Source organism: Indicator indicator, chromosome 16, assembly GCF_027791375.1.
Source record: "Indicator indicator isolate 239-I01 chromosome 16, UM_Iind_1.1, whole genome shotgun sequence".
Taxonomy (NCBI): Eukaryota; Metazoa; Chordata; class Aves; order Piciformes; family Indicatoridae; genus Indicator; species Indicator indicator.
In genome coordinates this window covers 1,672,676-1,696,048 of record NC_072025.1, presented here as the reverse complement: position 1 = coordinate 1,696,048, position 23,373 = coordinate 1,672,676, and the positions used below count along the sequence as shown (strand labels likewise).

General features: G+C 53.9%; 1 protein-coding gene across 1 annotated transcript in view; it reads right to left on the bottom strand.

Moving 5' to 3' along the window:
• ARIH1 (ariadne RBR E3 ubiquitin protein ligase 1) overlaps nucleotides 1-23,373 on the bottom strand; it is an 89,054-nt gene that overhangs the window by 40,690 nt on the left and 24,991 nt on the right. Inside the window, exons 2-3 of the mRNA XM_054388391.1 lie at nucleotides 11,267-11,334; nucleotides 274-418 (exon numbers count right to left, since the gene is read on the bottom strand). Coding sequence (XP_054244366.1) covers nucleotides 274-418; nucleotides 11,267-11,334 — 213 coding nt within the window. The remainder of the gene's footprint in view (nucleotides 1-273; nucleotides 419-11,266; nucleotides 11,335-23,373) is intronic.

The window sequence follows — 23,373 nt, the reverse complement described above, 5'->3', positions numbered from 1 at the left end:
TCTCTGCTGTTGGGGACCCCACAGCTGGCCACAGCACTGCAGGTGAGGTCTCAGCAGAGCAGAGGGACAGAGTCATCTCTCTCCCTTTGCTGCAGCCCAGGTTGTGATTTGCCTTCTGGGCTGCCAGTGCCCATTGCTGGCTCCCGACTCAAGGAACCACCTGAAATCTCAGTGTCCCTTCCAGCACTGCTGGAGAAATGCTTCCAGAGCCTGCTGCCAGGATGCTCAGGCTGGGGAGGCAGTGGTGAGGCAGCCAGGCTGGCAGGTACTCACCGAGTTAGGGTAGTTGAGATAGCAGATCTGGCAAGGCATGTCCTGGGCTGAGGACCTGGTGTTCATCTGGCGCGTCCGAGACTTTTTGCTGGGGTTGATGACGTGACACTCGGCGAAGAGCTTCTCCAGGTTGCCATCAAAGTACCTGCACAGCACACACAACAGCAGCAAGCTTTAACCACCTCCCTCTCAGCCACGTGGCAGATCCCATTTGGGAGTTTTCACAGCCTCACAGGATGTTAGGGGTTGGAAGGGATCTCTGGAGATCCTTGAGTCCAACCCCCTGCCAGAGCAGGGGCATAGAACCCAGCACAGGTCACACAGGAACACATCCAGACAGGGCTGGAAAGCCTCCAGAGAAGGAGACTCCACAACCTCTCTGGGCAGCCTGTTCCAGGGCTCTGGGACCTTTACAGTAAAGAAGTTCTTCTTCATGTTGAGGTGGAACCTCCTGTGCTGCAGTTTCCATCCATTGTCTCTTGTCCTATCCCAGGGCACAGTGAGCAGAGGCTGTCCCTGTCCCTTCCCTCCTGACCCCCAGCCCTCAGCTATTGATAGACATTGATCAGATCCCTCTCAGCCTTCTCCTCTCCAGACTGCACACCCCCAGGGCTCTCAGCTTCTCCTCCCTAGGCACTGCTGCAGTCCCTTCAGCATCCTTGGACTCTCTCCATCAGATCCCTGGGGAGCCCAGATCTGGATGCAATATTCCAGGTGGGGTCTCACCAGGGCAGAGTGAAGGGGGAGGAGAACCTCCCTGGCCCTGCTGGCCACACTCCTCTGAATGCAGCCCAGGATCCCACTGGCCCTCTTGGCTCCCAGGGCACATTGCTGTCCCAAGGATCAAGTTCAATGTACAAAGCTGGGCTTAAGGTTTCCACAAAAACAACCCCCCACTGCTTTTAGCTCTTCACTACCCCCTCCCTGGAGGTGTTCAAGGCCAGGCTGGATGAGGCCTTGAGCAACTTGGTCCAGTGGAAGGTGTCCCTGGCCATGGAACTAGATGATCTTTAAGGTGCCTTCCAACCCAAGCCATTCTATGATTCTATGGACACAGCACAGCCCTGACCACAGCGGTGGACATCAGACAGCTCCATCAGTTCAGGTCCTTTGGCTGCCAATTCAACTACCTTCAGCTGCATTGCAGGCAGTTCATGACCCTCCACAGAGTCTGCTTTGCACTGACCCTCCAGACCAGGACACTAGAGCAGGAACATCCTACTTTGCAGTCCAGGCATCAGGACACATTCCTAAAGCACAGCTTTGATGGTCCCCCAAGTTCAATTCTCTTTGCAGCTTCAACCCTTCCATGTTTCCCTCATGTTCTAAAGCATGAAAGAGGCAGCAGGAAGCAGCAAAGAGCCACAGCAACTCCTTAGTTCCTGTCCTTCACGTTTCCTCTGTGCAGTCAGCCCACAGTAAGTGTGCCCCAAAGAGGTCCTGACTCCAGTCTGGCACTGCCTGCTCTGGTCTCTGAAGAAGTGCAGCAGCAGGGTCAGGAGCTTGGGTTCAGCTGATGGAGCATGGTCACCAGCTGCAGGACTGCCTCCCACACACTTCATCCTGCTGCTGGGTCTGGGTTCTGATCTCCAGTTGGGCCACCCTGGCCACCTTGCCAAGGTTCAGAGCCTGCACAATCCAGCTCTGGGGCCAAATCCAAGCCACTTGAGTATTTTTTTTCCCCCTCCACTCAACACAAGACATTTTAAACAACCACCTAAGAAAAACCAGTTCCAGGTTTGCAATGCTTCCAAATGTTGGATACCCCATGGAAAGGTGGATTCTGTTTCCTGTTCCTTTATCATAGAATCACAGAATGGGAGGGGTTGGAAGAGGTCTCTGGAGATCAAGTCCAACCCCTCTGCCAGAGCAGGGTGACCTAGGGCAGGTCACACAGGAACACATCCAGGCAGGGCTTGAAAGTCTCCAGAGAAGGAGAGGAAGCCTCTCTGGACAGCCTGCTCCAGGGCTCCAGCACCCTCACAGTCAAGAAGTTTCTCCTCATGTTGAGGAGGAGCCTCCTGGGTTCCAGTCTGTGTCCATTGTCCCTCGCCCTGTCACAGGACACCACTGTAAAGAGCCTGGCCCCTCCTTCTTGACACCCAGCCCTCAGATAGTTATAAAAATGAGTAAGATCTCCTCTCAGCCTTCTGTTCTCCAGGCTAAACAGCCTCAGGTCTCAGCTTTTCCTCCTCAGACAGATATTCCAGCCCCTTCATCATCCTCATGGCCTCCACTGGACTCTCTCTAGTACATCCCTCCCCTCTTGGAGTGGGGAGCCCAGACCTGGACACAGGTTTGGTCGAGAGGCTCTCAGAAAGCTCCTCCACTTGGCAAGGAGGACTGAACTTGAAAGAATCATTAGTAGGCAGCTCAGCCTCCTCCTGCTACTGACACCACCACCACATCTCCTTCTCCAGCCTGCAGCACCTGGGAAGAACTCATCAAACCTGACAATTAACCAGCTAATCTCACCTGCACACACATCCCTCATTCCAATCCAGCAAACAAATCATCCACCCCACCTCACCCCACCAGCAGCAGCAGCAACCAGAATCCAAATAAGGCAGCACCTCCCTAGGGAGAACTCCCACAATTAACCACACTGCAGTCAGGTAAAGATTTAAAGGTGGGAGAGTTGGAACTGTTCAGCCTGGAGAAGGCTCCAGGGAGCTCTAGGGCAGCCTTCCAGTGCCTGAAAGCTACAGCAGAGCTGGGGAGAGACTTTTGTTAAGAGCTGGGAGTGCCAGGACAAGGGACAATGGCTTTGAGCTGGGAGAGGGGAGATGGAGACTGGAGAGGAGGAAGAAATTCTTTGCATTGAGGGTGGGGAGACACTGGAACAGGCTGCCCAGGGAGGCTGTGGATGCCCTCTCCATGGAGGTGTTCAAGGCCAGGCTGGATGAGGCCTTGAGCAAGTTGGGCTGGTGGGAGGTGTCCCTGCCCATGGCAGGGGGTTGGAACTGGATGGTCCTGAAGGTCCCTTCCAACCCAACCCATTTATGAATCCACGATTTAAGGCCACCAGATGTCCTCCCAGCAGCCAGCTGTCCCCACAGCCATGCACACAGGCAAGGCTGCAGTTCAGGAGGCTTCCCACGGTGCATGTTTAAACTCACCACAAAAAGCTCTGAAGGCAGTGGTGAGTTCTGGCACTGCAGCACGCAGAGGAGGCTTTGCCACTCCTCCAGTGTTAGCTGAGGGATTTCAGGGCCTTTGTTTGCCTTCAGGATTACTGACAGCTAGAAAATTTTAGCAAGTGGGTTCAGCACAGCCCCACTGCAGGCAGGGTTTGTTTATTAAGGACTCATGGATAAATATTAACTCCACAAAGGCTTCCCAGCCTTCAAATTGCTCCCACATGCAGCACCATCCCTTCAGGACATCCTCTGTTTGAGGAGAGCAGACAAACAGCTGGGAGTGAGGATTGCCAGGGAGACAAATGCTATGATGCCACTTCAGTACTGGCACTGGGGGCCAGCTACATACTTATGGCAGTGCCAGAGAGCCCTGGGACAGTGGGCAGGCTGTGAAGGGTGCACCTCCACACTGCACCAGCTAGATCTGTGCCAAAGCTGCTCTTCTGAGCAGCCTGGAGGAGAGAAGGCTCTGGGGAGGCCTCAGAGCAGCCTTCCAGTACTTGAAAGGGGTCTACAAGAAAGCCAAGAAGGGCCTGATACAGGGGCTGGGAGTGACAGGACAAGGAGCAATGGCTTTGAGCTGGGAGAGGGGAGATTGAAACTGGAAATTAGGAAGGAATTCTTTCCAGTGAGGGTGGGGAGACACTGGAACAGGTTGCCCAGGGAGGCTGTGGCTGCCCCTTCCCTGGAGGTGTTGAAGCCCAGGCTGGATGAGGCCTTGAACAGCAAAGTCTAGTTGAGAGCTGTCCCTGCCCATGGCAAGGGGGGTGGAACTAGGTGACCTTGAAGGTCCCTTCCAACCCAAACCATTCTAGGATTTTATGACTCATCCCAAAAATTAACTGATAAGGGACTTACTAACAGGTTCCTCTTCCTTCTGGAGCAAAGTAACTCTACACACACCATACTCATAGCAGAAGCCACTGCACCACCCCTGTCTTACACACTCCAGGCTCTCATCTCTGCTGGGAAGCATGGGAAGCCCTTCACTTTTCCCTCCTCATTCCCTTCACAACTCTAGGGGGGTTGATTTTTCCTCAACTGCCACTTCTAAAGGGTTGCTTTTTGGTTGCCTGGTCCCTATTTTCATCTTAGAATCACAGAATCATTAAGGTTGGAAAAGATCTTTAGATCACCCAGTCCAGCAGTAACCCAACCACCAAGGGCACTAAAGCAGATCCTGAAGCACCACACCTACAGCTCCAGGGATGGGGACTCCACCACCTCCCTGGGCAGCCTGTTCCCATCTCTGACCACTCTTGCAGCAAAGAAATTCTGCCTCCTCTCCAAACTAACCCTCCCCTGGCACAATTTGAGGCCACTTCCTCTCCTTCTATCACCTGAGACTAGGGAGCTGAGACTAACCCCCACCCCACTGCAAGCTCCTTTCAGGGAGCTGTAGAGAGCAATGAGGTCTCCTCTCAGCCTCCTCCAGACCAACCCCACCCCAGTTCTCTCAGCTGCTCCAAAGCCCTCAGCAGCCACATTGCTCTTCTCTGGACACACTCCAGCACCTCAGTGCCTACTGTGGCACCCAGAACTGAAGCCAGTACTCAAGGTGTGCCCTCCCCAGTGCCCAGTACAGGGGCACAATCACTTCCCTGCTTCCTGCTGGCCACACTGGTCCAGGGCAGGATGTTGGTGGCCTTCTTGGCCACCTGGGCACTCGCTGGCTGATGTTCCAGCACCCCCAGGTCCTTGGGGGGGAGCACAGCACCTTTAACAGAGCCTTTGAGACCCTCTGCTCTCTTCTCCCTTTGCAGTGCAGATCAGCAGCACTTCAGCCCTCCTGGCATCTCAGAACTGCTGTGCTCTGTTCCAGCCCTGGGGTCCTTGCTCAAAAGAGACAACTCCAGCCACTGCTTCTGTCAGCATTCCTACACTCATCCTCTTCACCACCAAGGCTGCTCTTCTACTTTCAGATTGCACAGACACAGCAGTAAATTCCTCTCAGGTCTGCCATTCCCTCTCTGCTTCCCAGCACCAAACCCATCCCTGCACCAAGGCTTTTTGGCAGAGCTATGAAGCTGTCCACTTCATTATTTCCTCCCTAGTCCCTCCTGCTGTTGCTAACTGCCTCACCACAGTTTTCTAGATGCCATCAAACCCTATCCAAGAGAGCATCAAAGACAAAAAGCTTTTTCATTACCCTCCCCCCATGTTTCTAGTGCATCCTTTGGGATATTTACTTCAGTGCAAGAGCATTTGTGAATGCCAGGGAGCCAGCAGAGCTGCAGTGGAAGAGCTCCTCCTGCCATACAGTTTTCCAGCTGCTAAGCCTCTGCTGAAGAGCATTAAGCATTTATCTGCCCAAAGGAAAGCAGACAGCCAGGTACCTACAGAGTCAGACCCTGAATGCAAGGGGAAGAGGCAATCTGGGCTGGCAGCCAAGCCTCCAGGCCCATCCTGGCATCTGTCCTCTGCTCAGAGGGAACAGTGACATGTGGCCACCAAGATAAACACCTATGGGGGCTGCAATGCCTCTGTCTGTACCTCCAGGGACTACAGCAGGCCTTTGGTTACATGCTAAAATACTTTTCTCCTCAGGAAACGACACGGGGAAGGCACATCAAGTGGCATCTTAGTCTCTTCATCATGACAGGTTCAGCCCCAAAGCTGCCCCCAGAAGGGACAGATGCCACCAGCTGGAGTAAAACTGGAAGGCAACCAAGAGAAAAAGTTCTGAGCCAAAGCACTTCCTTCACTTGTTTCTGAGGGCCTGTGGTCAAGCTGTACCTCCTGCTCGCCTGTCTCTATCAACTGAGCCTGAGACAGGAAAATACAATATTGAGAGTCACAAAGTCATCAACCAGTCTCTAACTCTGCCAATGCTGCTCAGCACCCATGGCCCTCAGCACCACATCTATACAGTTCTGAAACCCCTCCAGGGATGGGGATTCAACCACTCCCTGGGCAGTCTGTGCCAGTCTTTGAGAACCCTTTCAGACAAGAAGTTCCTTCTAAAGTCCATCCTGCACCTCTCCTGCTGCAGCTTGAGGCCATTGCCTCTCATCCTAAAACATCTTTATCCTCTAAAACACCACAGGAGCTGAACTCAAGCACTTCCTCCACACTCACTTCCATACTACAGACAAATTCACCCCAGAACACCAATTTTGCTTTCAGACAGTCAAATGAAGGCTGCTTCAACCAGTGGGGCAGGGCAGCTTTGTCTTCATGGCAGCTGGAATAAATCCCTCTAACATCCCTGCCCCTCCCTGCCTTCCAGTACTTGAAAAGGGTCCATAAGAAAGCCAAGAAGGGACCAGTTACAGGGGCTCAGAGTGCCAGGCCAAGGGACAATGGCTTTGAGCTGGGAGAAGGGAGACTGAGTCTGGAGATGAGGAAGAAATTCTTGGCAGTGAGGGTGGGGAGACACTGGAACAGGTTGCCCAGGGAGGTGTGCCCAGGGAGGTTGTGGGTGCCCCTTCCCTGGAGGTGTTCAAGGCCAGGCTGGATGAGGCCTTGAGCAGCCTGGGCTGGTGGGAGGTGTCACTGCCCATGGCAGGGGGGTGGAACTGGATGATCTTGAAGGTCCCTTCCAACCTAAACCATCCTGTGAAGATTCCTGCCCTGTCCATGAGGCCATGGCCAAGCTGGCACAGACACATTCAAAATATGCATGACAAGATAAAAAAACCCAAAGGCAAGCCATGAAGATGTTTCCATGTTTCATAGCCAACACCTTCATCCCCCAGCTCAGAGAAGCCACCCTGCTCATCTGCTTTCCTGAGGGCCCAGGCTGATAAGGCTGCCTGCTGGGCCCTGCTGACTCACCATGAGCTAAGCTAAAACACACAACTGGCTGCCCCCTGATACCTGCCCCATGAAGTAACTCAGTTCCAGCTGTGGCATGGTGTGACATCCACTACCAACAATTCCACCCAAGCATAACATCTCAGTGAGCAGCAGACCCACCCAGGCTGCAGGCAACCACAGGAATTTCCTGGGAAGTGTCCCAAAGGGATATTGGGACGAAAAGAGGCCAAATTCCTACCAGCTCAACTGTCTGAAGTAAGAAACCCTGAGGGAAAAAAAAGGTATTAGAGAATTCCAGACTGCACTGGGCTGGAAGGGACTTTTAAAGCTCATCCAGTCCAACCCCCCTGCAGCCAGCAGGGACAGCTGCAGCTACAGCAGGTTGCTCACAGCCCAACCAGCCTGACCTGCAGTGGTGTCAGCCATGGGGCAGCTCCCACCTCTCTGGGCAGCCTGGGCCAGGCTCTCAGCACCCTCAGGGGCAAACATTTCTTCCTTCTCTCCAGTCTGAGTCTCCCTCTTCCAGTTCAAACCATCCCCCTTGGCCTGGCACCACAGGCCTTGCTCAAACTCTGTCCCCAGCTCTCTGATCACCCTTGAAGCACTCAAAGGCCACCACAAGGTCTCCCTGGAGCCTTCTCTTCTCCAGGCTGAACCACCTCAACCCTCCCAGCCTGGCCTCACAGCAGAGCCCTTCCAGCCCTGCCAGCATTGCTGTGGCCTCCTCTGGCCCTGCTCCAGCAGGTCCCTGTCTGTGCTGAGGGCTCCAGAGCTGCCCAGCACTGCAGGGGAGGTCTCAGCAGTACACAGCAGAGGGGCAGAATCCCCTCCCTGCCCCTGCTGCCCACACTGCTGGGGATCAGCCCAGGGTAGGGCTGGCAGCACACAGTGCTGGCTCATGTCCAGCTTGGACATTAGGAAGCAGTGCTCCAGCATGAGGGTGATAGAATACAGAGGTTGCCCAAGGAGGTGGTGGAGGCACCAGTTCTGGAGACATTCAAGGTCAGGCTAGATGGGGCTGTGAGCAACCTGGTTTAGTGGAAGATGTCCTTGTTTCCTGCAAAGGGATTGGACTAGGTGACCTTTAAAAGTCTCTTCCAGTGCATCCTCTGACTCCATTCTAATATTTTCACCCACCAGCACCCCCGAGTCCTTCTCCTGAGGGCTGTTCCCCATCTCTTCCTCCCCCAGCCTGTGCTGATACTGAGGGTTGTTCTGACCCAGGTCCCTACTCTTGGCCTTGTTGAAGCTCCCAAGGACCACTTGGGCTCATTTCTCTACCTGGCCCAGGTCCCTTTCAATGGATTGCATCCCTCAGGCATGTCAACTGCACCACCTAGCTTGGTGTCACCTGCAGAGCTTGCCTCCATCCCAGTGTCACTGATGAAGAGACTGAGCAGCACTGGCTCCAGCACAGAGCCCTGAAGGAAAGCACTTGCCACAGAATCACAGAATGCCAGGGGCTGGAAGGGACCCCCAGAGCTCATCCAGTGCAACCCCCCTGCCAGAGCAGGGGCACCCAGGGCAGGTCACACAGGAGCACATCCAGGTGGGGTTGGAATATCTCCAGAGAGGGAGACTCCACAACCCCCCTGGGCAGCCTGTTCCAGGGCTCTGTCACCCTCACACGGAAAAGATTTTCCCTCCTGTTTCCATGGAACTTCCTATGCCTCAACTTCCACCCCTGCCCCTTGTGCTGGCATTGGGCATCACCCAGCAGAGCCTGGCTCCAGCCTCTGGGCACTCTCCCTGCACATCTTTGTCACCAGGTCACCTCTCAGGCTCCTCCTCTCCAAGCTACAGAGCCCTCAGCTCCCTCAGGCTCCCCTCATGAGGAAGATCTTCCACTGCCTGCAGCAGCTTTGTGGCTCTGTGCTGGACTCTCTCAAGCAGTTCCCTGAGGTCCTTCTTGAACTGAGGGGCCCAGAACTGGACACAATATTCCAGATGTGGCCTCAGCAGGGCAGAGCAGAGGGGGAGGAGAACCTCTCTGGCCCTACTCACCACAGCCCTTCTAGGGTGCCACTGGTTTCTCTCTGGCCATGGAACTGTTGCCAGCCAGTCAATGTCTATCCAGGTTCCTGACTTAGACACAGCTAAGACTCCAACCCTGCTGCAGGAGATGGATTGGGTTGGTGTGTGGAACTGTGTGGGCTGGGTGTTGAGTGGAGGAGGGCAATCTTTTGTCCATGGTGCACAGTGGCAAGACAAGGAGCAATGGATACAAACCTGAACACAGGAGGAACCTGTGAACCTCAACATGAGGAGAAGCTTCTGGACAGTGAGGCTGCTGGAGCCCTGGAGCAGGCTGCCCAGAGAGGTTGTGGAGTCTCCTTCTCTGGAGCCTTTCCAACCCCACTTGGATGCATTCCTGTGTGACCTGCCCTGGGTGAAGCTGCTTTGGCAGGGGAGTTGGACTGGATGAGCTCTGCAGGTCCCTCCCAACCTCTAACATTCTGTGATTCTGTGCACACCACTTCACTCAGCACCCATGAGAAGTGCAGCAGGGGCAGATGCTCAGTCCCAGGAGCAGGCTGTGCCCAGGTTTAGCACACACATGGCAGGGAGGTTGGAGCAGATGATCCCTGAGGTACCTTCCAACCTGAGCCATTCTATGCTCCCATGATCATTCTCAGCTCCACGGACATTTCAAGATCAGTTTGCACCCTGGCTGAAGCAACCACCTGTCTCCCACCACCACCTTGATCTGTGCAACAATCACAAAACCTTCTTCAACAGCAAGAGGCAGGGCTGGGCCTCCTGCTTTAAGCACAGGAGGGCATTGCTGGAGCACTGTAAGGGGCTCTGTGGAAGCTGTTTGGTGTAACAGTGGCAGAAAGCAACACCAGCCACTGGGGAAAAAATGATGTCAGAACAACTCTCAGGCAATCAGCACCAAAAGTGTGGCCAGTGTGCAGCTGGGTCACACTATGCATTGCTCACAGGGGTAATCCTATGGAATTCAGCTAATGTTTTAATGAGTATGTGCACAAAGGTTTACCTGTGGCCCTTGTAAATATTGATGTGTGTAGCAAGGGCTTTGGCTGGGAACTGCAAAAGCCCTCAGGGTAATACCTCACATGGAGGTGGTTCACACCCCCTCTGGAAAACCCCCCAGCTCAGCTCCATTCGGGGTCACATTATGGCTGTCTGGAAGGAGCTTTCAGTGAGAAGAACAACTACTGAGTAAAGGGCTCCAATCTCAGTACTTACTTGGAGGTATCTCAGAGGCAGCCAAGGAGAGGGAGCTCTACCCTGAGCAAAACAACAGAGAGCTGCAGGACCTCCCCTGTAGGGACAGGTTGAGAGGGCTGGGACTGCTCAGACTAGAGAAGAGAATCACAGAATGGCTCAGTTTGGAAGGGACCTCAGAGGTCATCCACTCAATCCCCTGCCATGGGCAGGGACACCTCTCAATTAGACTCAGCTGCTCAAGGCCTCATCCAACCTGACCTTCAACACCTCCAGGGAGGGGCAGCCACAGCCTCCCTGGGCAATCTGCTCCAGAGTCTCACCAGCCTCAGACTGAAGAACTTCTTCCTCAGCTCCAGTCTAACCCTGCTCTGCCTCAGCTTCAAACCATTCCCCCTTGGCCTGTCTCTAGACACCCTCAGGAGAAGTCCCTCTGCAGCCTTCCTGTAGGATCCCTTCAGCTATTGGAAGGCAGCTCTAAGGTCTCCCCAGAGTCTTCTCTTCTCCAGGCTGCACACCCCCAGCTCCCTCAGCCTGTCCTCACAGCAGAGGTGCTCCAGCCCTTGGATCTTCATTGTGGCCTTCCTCTGGATCCCATGGTTGTGCTGGGTGAGGAAACAGGAACCTGTTCTTGCTCCCTTCTTTCCAGAGCCTGCTCAGACTGGAAGGCAGCTCTTGCTTCAAGGGGCAACTACCTTCAACCACCTCTCTGAAGTCTAATAGTTATTAATAAAATTAAATCAAGGAGTCATTCCCAGTCTAAGGGGGAACACATGCAGAGCTTCCACAGGAGACCCTCCTGGCACAGTGTGGTGCATTCATCCATTCTCACATTCATCTGGGAATAAACCCTTCCCCCAGGTGTGAAGCAGGATGTTCTGGGTGCTAGGGTGGCTGCTTACCTCTCCATCAGCTTCTCTTTGTCCCAGTTGAAATGGCTAAGCAGTATTCGAGTGATGGTCGCTGGATTCTAGAGGAAGAGAAGAGAAAGAAAGAAGAATAAATCTCTTTCCTCACTGCTCCAGCAACTTGGGCTGCTCTTTGGAGAGCACTCGGCAGAGTTCTGAGCAGGCACAGGGGCAAATCAGTGTGACTGGTGACAGTCTGGGCAGACATTCATGGCAGTTAACATCACAGGGCTCACCACAGCCTTCTCCTCTCCAGGCTGGACAGCCACAGATCTCTCAGCCTGTCCCCACTGCCCTCTGATCATCTTGGTGGCCTCCTCTGGACCCACTCCAGCTGCTCCATGTCTCTCTTCCATTGGGGGCCCCTGAGCCAGACACAGTACACCCAGTGAGGTCCTACCAATGTCCTCTAAAGTGCTCAGCTGTTCCTGAACCACCCCCAAAACCCTCACATCCTCTGCAATTACCCAATTGCACTAAGAAACAGCCCAGAAAGGTCAGCAACAAAAGTTGGCTTGCACTTGTCTGCAGCTCTTTCTTCCAGCTCAGTCTGGATCATCACCCAAGGGTTCGGTTCCTGGAGCAAAGAAACCTAACACACAGCTTCTCTTACACCCCCCACAACCATGTTTTAGCTCCCTAAATCCAGACTCTCTGGGCTGGTTCAGCACAATTCACACACAAGAGCAGCAACAACAGGGAACCCTGAGAATGTCTCTCTGTGCTTTGCCATTTGACACCAAAATGGAAGTTTGCCTCAGGGCACATTTTCAGAGGCCTCTCTGAAGCTGCTGAAAAGTAGGACAGAAAGCAGCAATGATTTTCAGGGCCTGGAAAGCTACAGCTGCAACCAGAAGCTGCCAAAAGCCAACACTGCTACCCAAAGCAGTGATCCCACCCTAGCCTTCCCCTCAGCCACAGGCTGGCCAGGCCATGGCCATTTTGTGCTGCAATGCTGCAGATCACTCCCTCAAAAATGGACCTTTCTTTCCTCTTCAGTTGGATTTATTTTCCCCACTGAACCAGTCCCTCAATCTGTCTGATTGCCTGCATTAACACAAGGGAGGGGGCAGGAGGAGACAAGGGGGACAGCATCTTTCAGCAGTGTCACCACCTCAACAGCCACTGAAATCAAGTCCTAGGGTCAAAATCTAAGCTTGAAGGTTACACAATAAAAAGTGAGGCTCCTCTCCCTCTGCAGAGTGGTTTCTCTCTTATTAATGCCAGCACAGCTTGTTTAAGGCCAAACTCAGGCATTTTCCCACTTGAAAAAAGCAGCTTTAGAGGTTCCATCAGATCTCTGATCCAGTCCATGTGGTGCCCCAGAAACAGCTGGGAGGGCAAATCTGCTACAGGGTATGGGGCAGGAAACTCAGAAACTGGCACTGCCAAACACTCTGTGCTGTGGAAACATCCCCCCCAGGGCTGTCTTCAGCAAGCCTCCCAGGGATACACATCCAAGCTCCTAGCTGCAACACCCCAGCAGGCTGCTGTGCTGACAGCCAGGCACCACCAGCCAGCACACAGGCAGCACCCCAATCCCCCAACCCTCAGCACTCCAGCACCCCAACCCTTGACACCCCAACCCCCCAAGCTTCAGCACTCCAGAACCCCAACCTTCAGCACCCCAACCCTCAGCACCCCAGCACAAATCCAGGCTGGGAGAAGAGTGGCTCAAGAGCAGCCTGGAGGAGAAGGCCTTGGGGGTGTCAGTTGGTGACAAACTCCCCAGGAGCCAGCAGTGGTCCCTGGCAGCCCAGCAGGCAGCTGTGTGCTGAGCTGCATCCAAAGCAGGGAGAGCAGCAGCACAGGGAAGGGATTCTGCCCTCTGCTCTGCTCAGACCTCACCTGCAGCACTGCAAGGTTGCAGTGAGGTGGGGGTTGGGCTCTGCTCCCTAATCTCAGGTGGTAGGAGGAGAGGAAATGTCCTGAAATTGTGCCAGGGGAGGGTTAGGTTGGAGATGAGGGAAAACGTCTTTGCTGCAAGAGTGGTCAGGGATTGGAAGAGGCTGCCCAGGGAGGTGGTGGTCACCACCCCTGGAGGTATTCGAGAAACCTGTGGGCATGGCACTTGGGGCCAGGGTTTGATGGCCATGGAGGGTTGGACTGGGTGGCTTTAGAGGCCTTTTCCAACCCAAACAATTCCATGGTTCCACGAAAGGACCCTTGGTCATGGACAGAGCAGCACTGTTAGCTCACAGATAGGTGTGAGGGGTGGCTCTCAGTGGCTTTAGCTGCTGCAGGGTGGGCCCAAAAGTGCTGATTTCCAAGCAAGGCAATGCCAGCAGCAGGCACTGGGCTGGCTGCTTCCCCTGCTTGCCATCTCTGCTGTTGCACACTCACCCAGCTGCTTTGGTGAGACAGAAGGGAAGGATTAAGAGCAGCCTGTAGACAGCAGCAGAGCCCCAGCTGGCAGTGCAGAGGGAGGGAGGCAGAGCTGAGAGGCTTGGTTTGCAGTTCCATCCCAAACGTGGGGCATTAAGGGCTGTTCTCATTTAAGGCAAGGACAGCAGCGAGGCACAGCCCCGGAGCTGCTCTGCTCTGTGTTCACAGCCTGCCTGCACACACTTCCATCCCAGTCATTCAGCTTTGGGGAGCAGCTCTGGCCTCTGACTGGGTTATCTGGGGTTAGAATGACACCAGAAGCAGATGTTTCAAGCCCTGCTTTGACACTGGTTCTGCTCCTGCCCACCTTGCGACTGCTCTGGACACTCCCTCTGCTCAAAGCTGCAAGCTTCACACGATGGCTTAGGAAGGGACCCCAGAGATCCTCTACTCAATCCCCCTGCCATGGGCAGGGACACCTCTCAACTAGACTTGGCTGCTCAAGGACTCATCCAACCTGGCCTTCTACACCTCCAGGAAGGGGGCAGCCACAACCTCCCTGGGTAACCTGCTGCAGTGTCTCACCACCTTCATACTGAGGAACTTCTTCCTCAGCTCCAGTCTCACCCTGCTCTGCCTCAGCTTCAAACCATTCCCCCTTGGCCTGGCTCTAGACACCCTCAGGAGAAGTCCCTCTGCAGCCTTCCTGTAGGATCCCTTCAGGCACTGGCAGGCAGCTCTAAGGTCCCCCCAGAGTCTTCTCTGCCCCAGGCTGAACACCCCCAGCACTTTCAGCCTATCCTCACAGCTCCAGGATCAAGAGGCTGTATTTGAGCCTGGAGACACTGGAGCACCCAGCACCAACCTCTGATCATTTGTCCTGAAACTGAACTTCCCCTGGCACCGAGGGTTACTGCCTGTGACTCTCACACCACGAAGGCTGCTGTGGGCAGGCCTCTGCTCACACAGGGTTGCTGCTCAGCTAGGAGCTGCTGCAGCAGCAGAAGCCTCTTTTCACCAAGGGCAGAAGCTGTGTATCAAGGAAAATTCATAGATTTAGAGACTGGTTTGGGTTGGACACCATCTAGTTGAAGCCCCCTGCCATGGGCAGGAACACCTCCCACCAGGCTCAAGGCCTCATCCCATCTGGTCCAAACACCTCCATGGAGGGAGCATCCACAGCCACCCTGGGCAACCTGTGCCAGTGTCTCCCCACCCCCACTGCCAACAATTTCTTCCTCCTCTCCAGTCTCCATCTCCCCTCTCCCAGCTCAAAGCCATTGTCCCTCAGCCTGGCACTCCCAGCCCTTGTCCAAAGTCCCTCCCCAGCTCTCCTGGAGCCCTTCAGGTACTGGAAGATTGCTCTAAGCTCTCCCTGGAGCCTTCTCTTCTCCAGGCTGAACAGCCCCCAACTCTCCCAGCCTGGCCCCCAGGGGAGGTTCTCCAGCCTCTGATCATCTTCATGGCCTCCTCTGGACCCACTCTAGCTGCTCCATGTCCCTCTTTTCCTGGGGGCATTAGAACTAGACACAGTGCTGCAGGTGAGGCCTCACAACTGCACTGGACCAAGCAAAGCAGCCAGAAATGGGCAGCAGAAGCAAGGGAAAGCAAGCAAATTCCACCACTCTGTCCTCCTCCAAAGGTGGTTTGATGGAAGCAGAAACAGCAGAGCTGATTTCCAACAGGAATGTGACACAGCCAAGCTGAGAGATGGCCTGGAGCTGAGAGCAGTGATCCTGTTGATATCCAGACAGGAAGGGCAGGGAGGAAAGCAGCCATTTTGCTGGAATTCTCCAGGCACTTCCAAAGAGCTGCTGTCACATCTCACTAACAAAACACTCAGCACAAAGCTCTGCCCAGACAAACACAGCCAGGCCCTCAGCACCACTTTATTAAGGCCAACAAAGCAGCCAAGTCCCAGCTGTGCTTCAGACAGGTCTCACTTCACCACAGCTTCCCCTGGATGTGTTTACATTTACTGTCATCATCTATGCGTCCAGTTCTGCTCTCCCCAGCATAAGGAGGGCATGGAACTGTTGGAGCCAGTCAAGAGAAGGGCCACAAAGGGCTCCAAGAGCTGGAGCACCTCTGCTATGTGGACAGGCTGAGGGAGCTGGGGGTGCACAGCCTGCAGAAGAGAAGACTCTGGGGGGGACCTTAGAGCTGCCTTCAAATACCTGAAAGGATCCTGCAGGTAGGCTGCAGAAGGACTTTGCAGGAGGCTTCCAGAGACAGGCCAAGGGGAGATGGTTTGAAGCTGAGGCAGAGCAGGGTTAGACTGGAGCTGAGGAAGAAGTTCCTCAGTCTGAGGCTGGTGAGACTCTGGAACAGGTTGCCCAGCGTGGTTGTGGCTGCCCCCTCCCTGGAGGTGCTCAAGGTCAGGTTGGATGAGGCCTTGAGCACCCTGGGCTAGTTGAGAGGTGTCCCTGTCCATGGCAGGGAGGAGCCCTGAGCTCCCTTCTGCCCTGAGCCATTCTGTGATGCTATGATCGAGGAGGTTAGAGGTTGTAAGGGACCTCTGGAGGTCATCCAGTCCAACCCTCCTTGCCAGAGCAGGAGCATAGAATCCAGCACAGGTCACACAGGAACACATCCAGTCAGGGCTGGAAAGGCTCCAGAGAAGGAGACTCCACAACCTCTCTGGGCAGTCTGCTCCAGGGCTCTGGGACCCTCCTCACATTGAGGTGTAATCTCCTGTGGTAGAGTTTCTATCTATTGCCTCTTGTCCTATCCCAGGGTGCAGGTGAGCAGAGCCTGTCCCCTCCCTCGTCACCCCCAGTCCTCAGATATTTATAAACATTTGTTGAATCCCCTCTCAGTCTTCTCAGATGCTGTACTCAGACCCACCAAAGCAAGAAGAAGATAGAGGCACAGGAAAACCTGCAAAGGTCTGAACTTCTCCCAAGAACCATTATGAACTGAAAGAAAACTCCTTAATTTAATGGAGCTGAACTCACCTGGAAGCTCAGCCACTAACACCTGTCACAATCAGAAAGCTTGACTTGGAAGGAGGAACCTGGCTGCTCTTAACCAAGTGACAAACTCCAGCCTATCAAGACCCTCCCTTCAATCACAATTTCCAGCAGCATAATTTGCTGAAGGACAGCTTGCAGCACTTGATCCATTGGTGCCTTCATCCATCAAGATGAGCTGTGCACTTAATTCCTGCAGTTATAATTCAGAGCAGCACATGGCAGAGCTCTCAGCACACACTGGGAGTAAGCTCCTGCTCCAGTTTCAGAATTTGTGGCAGATAAAACCAATTCAACAACAACTTAAGCTCAGGTTTCCAGCAAAGTCCTGTCCCATGTCCTCGAGACATGGTACTGAGCAGTTCTTTATTTCCTTCCCTCACATTTCATGGCTGCATTTGTGTCCTAAACACAGAATCAGAGAATTCTGATTCTGTGGGTTAGAAAAGCCTCCTAAGGTCAACCAGTCCAACCATCAACCCACCTCTACCATGGCCACCTAACCATGGACCCAAGTGACATGCCCACAGGTTTCTCGAATACCTCCAGGGGTGGGGACTCCACCACCTCCCTGGGCAGCCTGTTCCAATCCCTGATTTCTCTGCAGCAAAGAAAAATTTTCCTCATCTCCAACCTAGCCCTCCCCTGGCACAATTTCAGGCCATTGCCTCACCTTCTATCACCTGAGACTAGGGAGCAGAGCCCAACCCCCACCTCACTGCAGCCTCCTTTGAGGGAGCTGCAGAGAGCAATGAGGTCTCCCTCAGCCTCCTCTTCTCCAGGCTGACCACCCCCACGTCCCTCAGCTGCTCCTCCCCAGCTTTGTTGCCTTTCTCTGGACACACCCCAACACCAAATTGTCCTTCTCGGAGTGAGAGGCCCAAAAACCAACTCAGTGTTATAGGTGTGGCCTCTCCCATGCTAAGCACAGGGCCACAATCACTTTCCTGGCCCTGCTGTTGCTGATCCAGGCCAGGAAGCCAATGGCCTTCATGGCCACCTGGGCACACTGCTGGCAGCTTCTGCAGTGGATCAGTTTTCACCCCAAGTGCAGCATCTCCTGCACGTGGAAAAGAAGAATCAACTGCAGCAGGACAGGTTGGGAGGGGATCTGCTGGAGAGCAGCCCCAAGGAGAAGGACCTGGGAGTGCTGGTGGACAACAAGTTCTGTATGGGACAGCAATATGCCCTGGGGGCCAAGAAGGTCAAGGGGGTCCTGGGGGGCATTCAGAGGAGTGTGGCCAGCAGGGCCAGGGAGGCTTTTCTGTGCCCTGGTGAGACCTCACCTGGAATACTGCATCCAGTGCTGGGCTCCCCAGTTCAAGAGAGACAGGGATCTGCTGGAGAGAGTCCAAGGATGCTGATGAAGGGACAGGAGCAGTGCCTGGGGAGGAGAGGCTGAGAGCCCTGGGGGTGTGCAGTCTGGAGAGGAGAAGGCTGAGAGGGATCTGATCAATGTCTATCAATAGCTGAGGGGTGGGGGTCAGGAAGGAAGGGACAGGGACAGCCTCTGCTCACTGTGCCCTGTGATAGGACAAGGAGCAATGGATGGAAACTGCAGCACAGGAGGTTCCACCTACAACATGAGGAGGAACTTCTTCACTGTTTGGGTCCCAGAGCCCTGGAGCAGGCTGCCCAGAGAGGTTGTGGAGTCTCCTTCTCTGGAGCCTTTCCAGCCCTGTCTGGATGTGTTCCTGTGTGACCTGTGCTGGGTTCTATGCTCCTGCTCTGGCAGGGTGGTTGGACTGAATGACCTCCAGAGGTCCCTTCCAACCCCTACCATCCTGTGATCTCTCTCCCAGTCCCATGCAGGTGAACCTGGACATCACCACACAGAGCAGAAGGTGGTTTCAAGCAGCCTTCAGCCCCAGTCATGCTGCAGCAGGACTGAGGGCTGTGTTGTTGCCTTGTGAAGATCCATCCACAGCTATTCTTTCAGAAGACAATTACAGGAAACCTTGCAAGCACAAAACCTCATTTTGAGCAGCTTAATAAGATTTCCAGGAACCAAATGTAGAAGAGAAGATCTAAGTGTTGTTGAGTCCTTGCAGGACCCGATCTCCTGCAGAGGGTATCCTCAGACTCCCTAGGTTTTGAACAACACCAAGAAGCTGCTGGAAAACTTTCCTGTCATCTAATATCCCCTTGCTTGATTACAGGCACAACATGAGAGGGCTCTTGTGAGGAGCACAGCAGCTCAACAGATCACTCTGCCACCACCCATCCATGCTCTGCCATCCTCCATAGCTTCAGGAAGAACCAGACCATGGTTTCTCCCATTAGCCACATCATGGTTCTGAAAGTGTCCCAAAGCCAGGCTGGATGGGGGCTTTAGCAACCTGGTGTGTGGGAGGTGTCCCTGCCCATGGCAGGGGGATTGGAACTGGATGAGCTTTAAGGTCATTCTATGATTCAATGATCATGAGGGCAGTGCAACACAGATCTCATACTTCTCATCCTCCTGACAGCTTTTATAAGCAACACCAACAGAATCAGTGCTGGTCAATGTCTGTGGACAATCTGAGGCTGTGGTCTTCACATCCTACAGCCCCACTGAACCACTAAGTGACTTTTTCCAATTCCCCACCTCTGACTCACCCAACGATTTACCCATGGCCCGTTTCTGTCATTTCCAAGCAGCTGTGCATGAAGTCAGGCTGCTTGCCTGTGACAAGCCCAGACCCTGCTGTCAACTGTCAAAAGCAGTGCCACTAGCAGCTCAGGAGGGGTGATTGTGCCCCTCTGCTCTGCTAAGACTTCACCTGCAGTACTGTGTCCAGCTATGGGGTCCCCAACACAAGAGAGACATGGACCTGCTGGAGTGGGTCCAGAGGAGGGCCGCAAAGATGAGCAGAGGGCTGGAGAACCTCCCCTATGAAGACAAGCTGAGAGAGTGGGGCTGCTCAGTCTGGAGACCTTAGACCTTTCAATGTCTGAAGGGAACCTCCATTTCAATATCTGAAGGGGACCTGAAGGAAGGCAGGAAGAGGGACTGTTTAGAAGGAGCAGAGGAGAACTGCGTTGGACATCAGGAGGAAGGTCTTCACAGTGAGAGTGATGGAACACTGGAATAGGCTGCCCAGGGAGGTGCTTGGGGCCTCATCCCTGGAGACATTCCAGATCAGACATGATGGGGCCCTGAGCAACCTTATCTGGTTGGAGATGTCCCTCCTGACTGCAGGGGGGGTAGACAAGGTGACCTTTGGGGGTCCCTTCCAACCCGATGCAATCTGTCACCGTGTGAACTGCTGGCCTCCAGCTGTCATTTACCACTTCTCTGTAACTTCCCATTAACACCTACAACAGACTTCAGCTTGGCTGTTGATCAGCTCCCCAGCTCCCTCCAACCTTTCTTCATCTCATTAACCTCCCTTCACACATCATCTCCTCATTTTGGAAGGAAGGCTTTGCAGCATTACTGAATTAGTGCCATTACTTGATGGCACCAAGTGGCAGCTGGGTGCCACGGTCTGGGTTCGGAGCAAGCTCTCCGCACTGCTGGCTTCCAGCTCTGATGAATGCACTCTTTTAGCAGAGGAAGATAATAAAAAGCAACTTTGGAGAAAACTCTATTACCTTAGTTAATTGCTTCAAGAGACAGAAATGAAGCAGGCAGCTGGCTTCACATCTTCTCTGAGCCCTCTGGAAAGTTTTCAGGTTAATGATTAGGAGCCGCAACCAAGATCCGGCATCTGACAAAGCTTTTAAGACTGGGGATGGGGAGGGAATGAAATCCTAAAGCACCAACTCCAGGATGAATTAGCAAATTGGGAGAGGCACAAACTGAATTCAAACTGCCATGTTTATGGAGTAAAGCTCCCCTCTGCCATGCTGCTCAAAGTGTGCTGGGCAGCGCTGGCTCTTAGATGACTGCAGAAGCTCCAGCACCAACCCAAGGCACCATGGGTGCCATCAGGGAAGGGATTCTCCAGTCCTGCAGCTACACCTCTGCCATACCAGGAGAGGACAACATCCAGAGAAATGCACCTAGGCCAGGGGAACCCTCAGTATCAATCCAGGCTGGGGCATGATGAGACTGAGAGCAGCCCTGCAGAGAAAGACTTGGAGGTGCTGGTGGGGGAGAAGCTGGACAGGAGCCAGCAATGGGCACTGGCAGCACAGAGGGCCAATGGCAGCCTGGGATGCATCCAGAGCAGTGTGGCCAGCAGACTGTATGTATTTCATTTGAAGAACATTTTGCCTGCTGCTTTCTTTTGCTAAAGGTCTGGAGTATGAAGGCAAGCCTTGCCTTACGGATGAGAAGCTGGCCAGGAGCAGGCAGTGTGAGCTTGCAGCACAGAAGGCAAATCCCAGCCTGGGCTGCATCCAAAGCAGTGCTGCCAGCAGAGCCAGAGAGGTGATTCTGACACTGTGCTCTGCTCAGACCTCACCTGCAGTACTGTGTGCAGGGCTGGAGCCCTCAGTACAGGAAGGACATGGACCTGATGGAGAGGGTCCAGAGGAGGCCAGGAAAATGCTCAGGGGGTTGGAGCAGCTCTGCTGTGAGGACAGGCTGAGGGAGCTGGGGGTGTTCAGCCTGGAGAAGAGGAGACCTCATAGCAGCCTGCCAGTACCTGAAGGGGGCTACAGGAAGGATGCAGAGAGACTGTTCCCAAAGGCCTGCAGGGACAAGGACCAGGGACAATGGCTTCAAACTAGAGCAGAGCAGATTCAGACTGGATGTGAGGAACAAGTTCTGCACCAGGAGGGTGGTGGAACACTGCAACAAGTTGCCCAGGGAGGTGGTTGAGGCTCCATCCCTGGAGATATTCAAGGTGAGGTTTGACAGCGCCCTGGGCATCCTGATCCTGATCATCTGGGGATGTCCCTACTGAGTGCAGGGAGGTTGGACTGGATGAGCTTTGGAGGTCCCTTCCAGCCTGGACCATTCTCTGATTCTAAGAGCAAAGACTCAGAGGTACAGAGGTCCTGGAAATCTGAGCCATTTATGCCACTGTCCACTCCTTGAGGACTATGGAACAAGAGGCCTCCAGCCATGCAGGCTGTCACAAGCCATTGCTAATTTCTTGAGATTCAGGAGTGCTTTTGGGTTACTGTCCACAAATGCACAGAATCCCAGAAGGGCTGGCAAAGACCTTTGAGATCATGGAGTCCAACCACTAACCCAGCACTAGCAAGTCTGCTGCTAAACCCTGTCCCTCAGCACCACATCTACAAGTCTTTTCAATCACTCCAGGGATGGTATCTCTCCCCACTGCCCTGGGCAGCTATAACCCTTCTTCTGGGTAAAGAAATTTTTCCTGATGGCCAGCCTAAACCTCCCCTGCTTCAATTGAGGCTACTTCCTATTGTCCTATCACTTGTTCTTTGGGAGAAGAGACCAACCCCCACCTGGCTCCAACCTTTCAGGGAGTTGTAGCAAGCCAGAAGGTGTCCCCCCTCAGCCTCCTTTCCTCCACACTGAACAACACTCCCCAGGTCTGTTCTCCAGAACCTTCCCCCCAGCTTTATTGCCCTTCTCTGGACCTCCCCCAGCACCTCAACATCCTTCTTGGAGCGAGGGAACCAAAACTGAACTCAGTATTGAGGGGTGACCTTACCAGTGCTGAGAATAAGGGGACAATCACTTTCTTGGTCCTGCTGGCCACACTGGCTTTTAATCCAGAGCAGAAAGCTGTTGGCCTTCTTGGCCACCTGGGCACACACTAACTCATCTTCAGCCAGCTGATCACCAACACCCCCAAAGCCATTTTCCACTGGGCACTTTCCAGCCACTCTGCCCCAAGCCTGGAGCCTTCATGGGGCTGTGTGGCATTTGCAAAGGGAGCTATCATCCAAAGTACTTCTCTCCTCCCAGCAGAAATCCCAACACCTGACCAAAACCCAGCAAGCCACATGAGCACAGCTGCAGTTTGTGAAGCTGAGGTTGAGTGACTGCAGCTGACACACTGAGAAAGAACTGGAGTGGGAGCAGGAGTGCCAGAGCACATTTCAGAATGGGATTGTTCAACCCATTGCTCCCACTCGTGATGGTGCCTTAAAAGAAGAGAAGGTGATGGCATCATTTCCATAGAATTCTTCCAGTTTACTATTTCAGCAGCTCCTTAGCATCTCCCACAGCAGGGCAGCTGGGCTATGGACAAGGTGATACTGAAAGCCCCAGAAAGGTTTTGGCTACGTTGAATGTAAAGGACCTGCAGGTGCAGCAGAGCCTGAGCCTCTGGTAACTGCAGAGCAGCTCAGGTTGGAAGGGACCTCCAAGATCATCTACTCCAACCCCCTGCCATGCCCAGGGACACCTCTCAGCTAGACTCAGCTGCTCAAGGCCTCATCCAACCTGACCTTCAACACCTCCAGGGAGGGGGCAGCCACAACCACTCTGGGCAGCCTGTTCCAGAGTCTCACCACCCTCAGACTGAAGAGCTTCTTCCTCAGCTCCAGTCTAACCCTGCTCTCCCTCAGCTTCAAACCATTCCCCCTTGGCCTGTCTCTAGACACTCTCATGAGAAGTCCCTCTGCAGCCTTCCTGTAGGATCCCTTCAGGCACTGGCAGGCAGCTCTGAGGTCCCCCTAGAGTCTTCTCTTCCCCAAGCTGAACACCCCCAGCTCCCACAGCCTATCCTCTCAGCAGAGCTGCTCCAGCCCTTGGACCATCCACGAGGCCTTCCTCTGGACTGGCTCCAACAGTTCCATGTCCTTCTCAGCTGGGAACACCAGAACTGCACACATAGATGGTGTCAGTCAATGTTAAATAGATAGCACAAATGCTCCAGCCCCTGGATCATTTTTGTAGCCCTCCTCAATCACTAATTAGTGACTGGTAATCATCAATGTGCCCCTCAT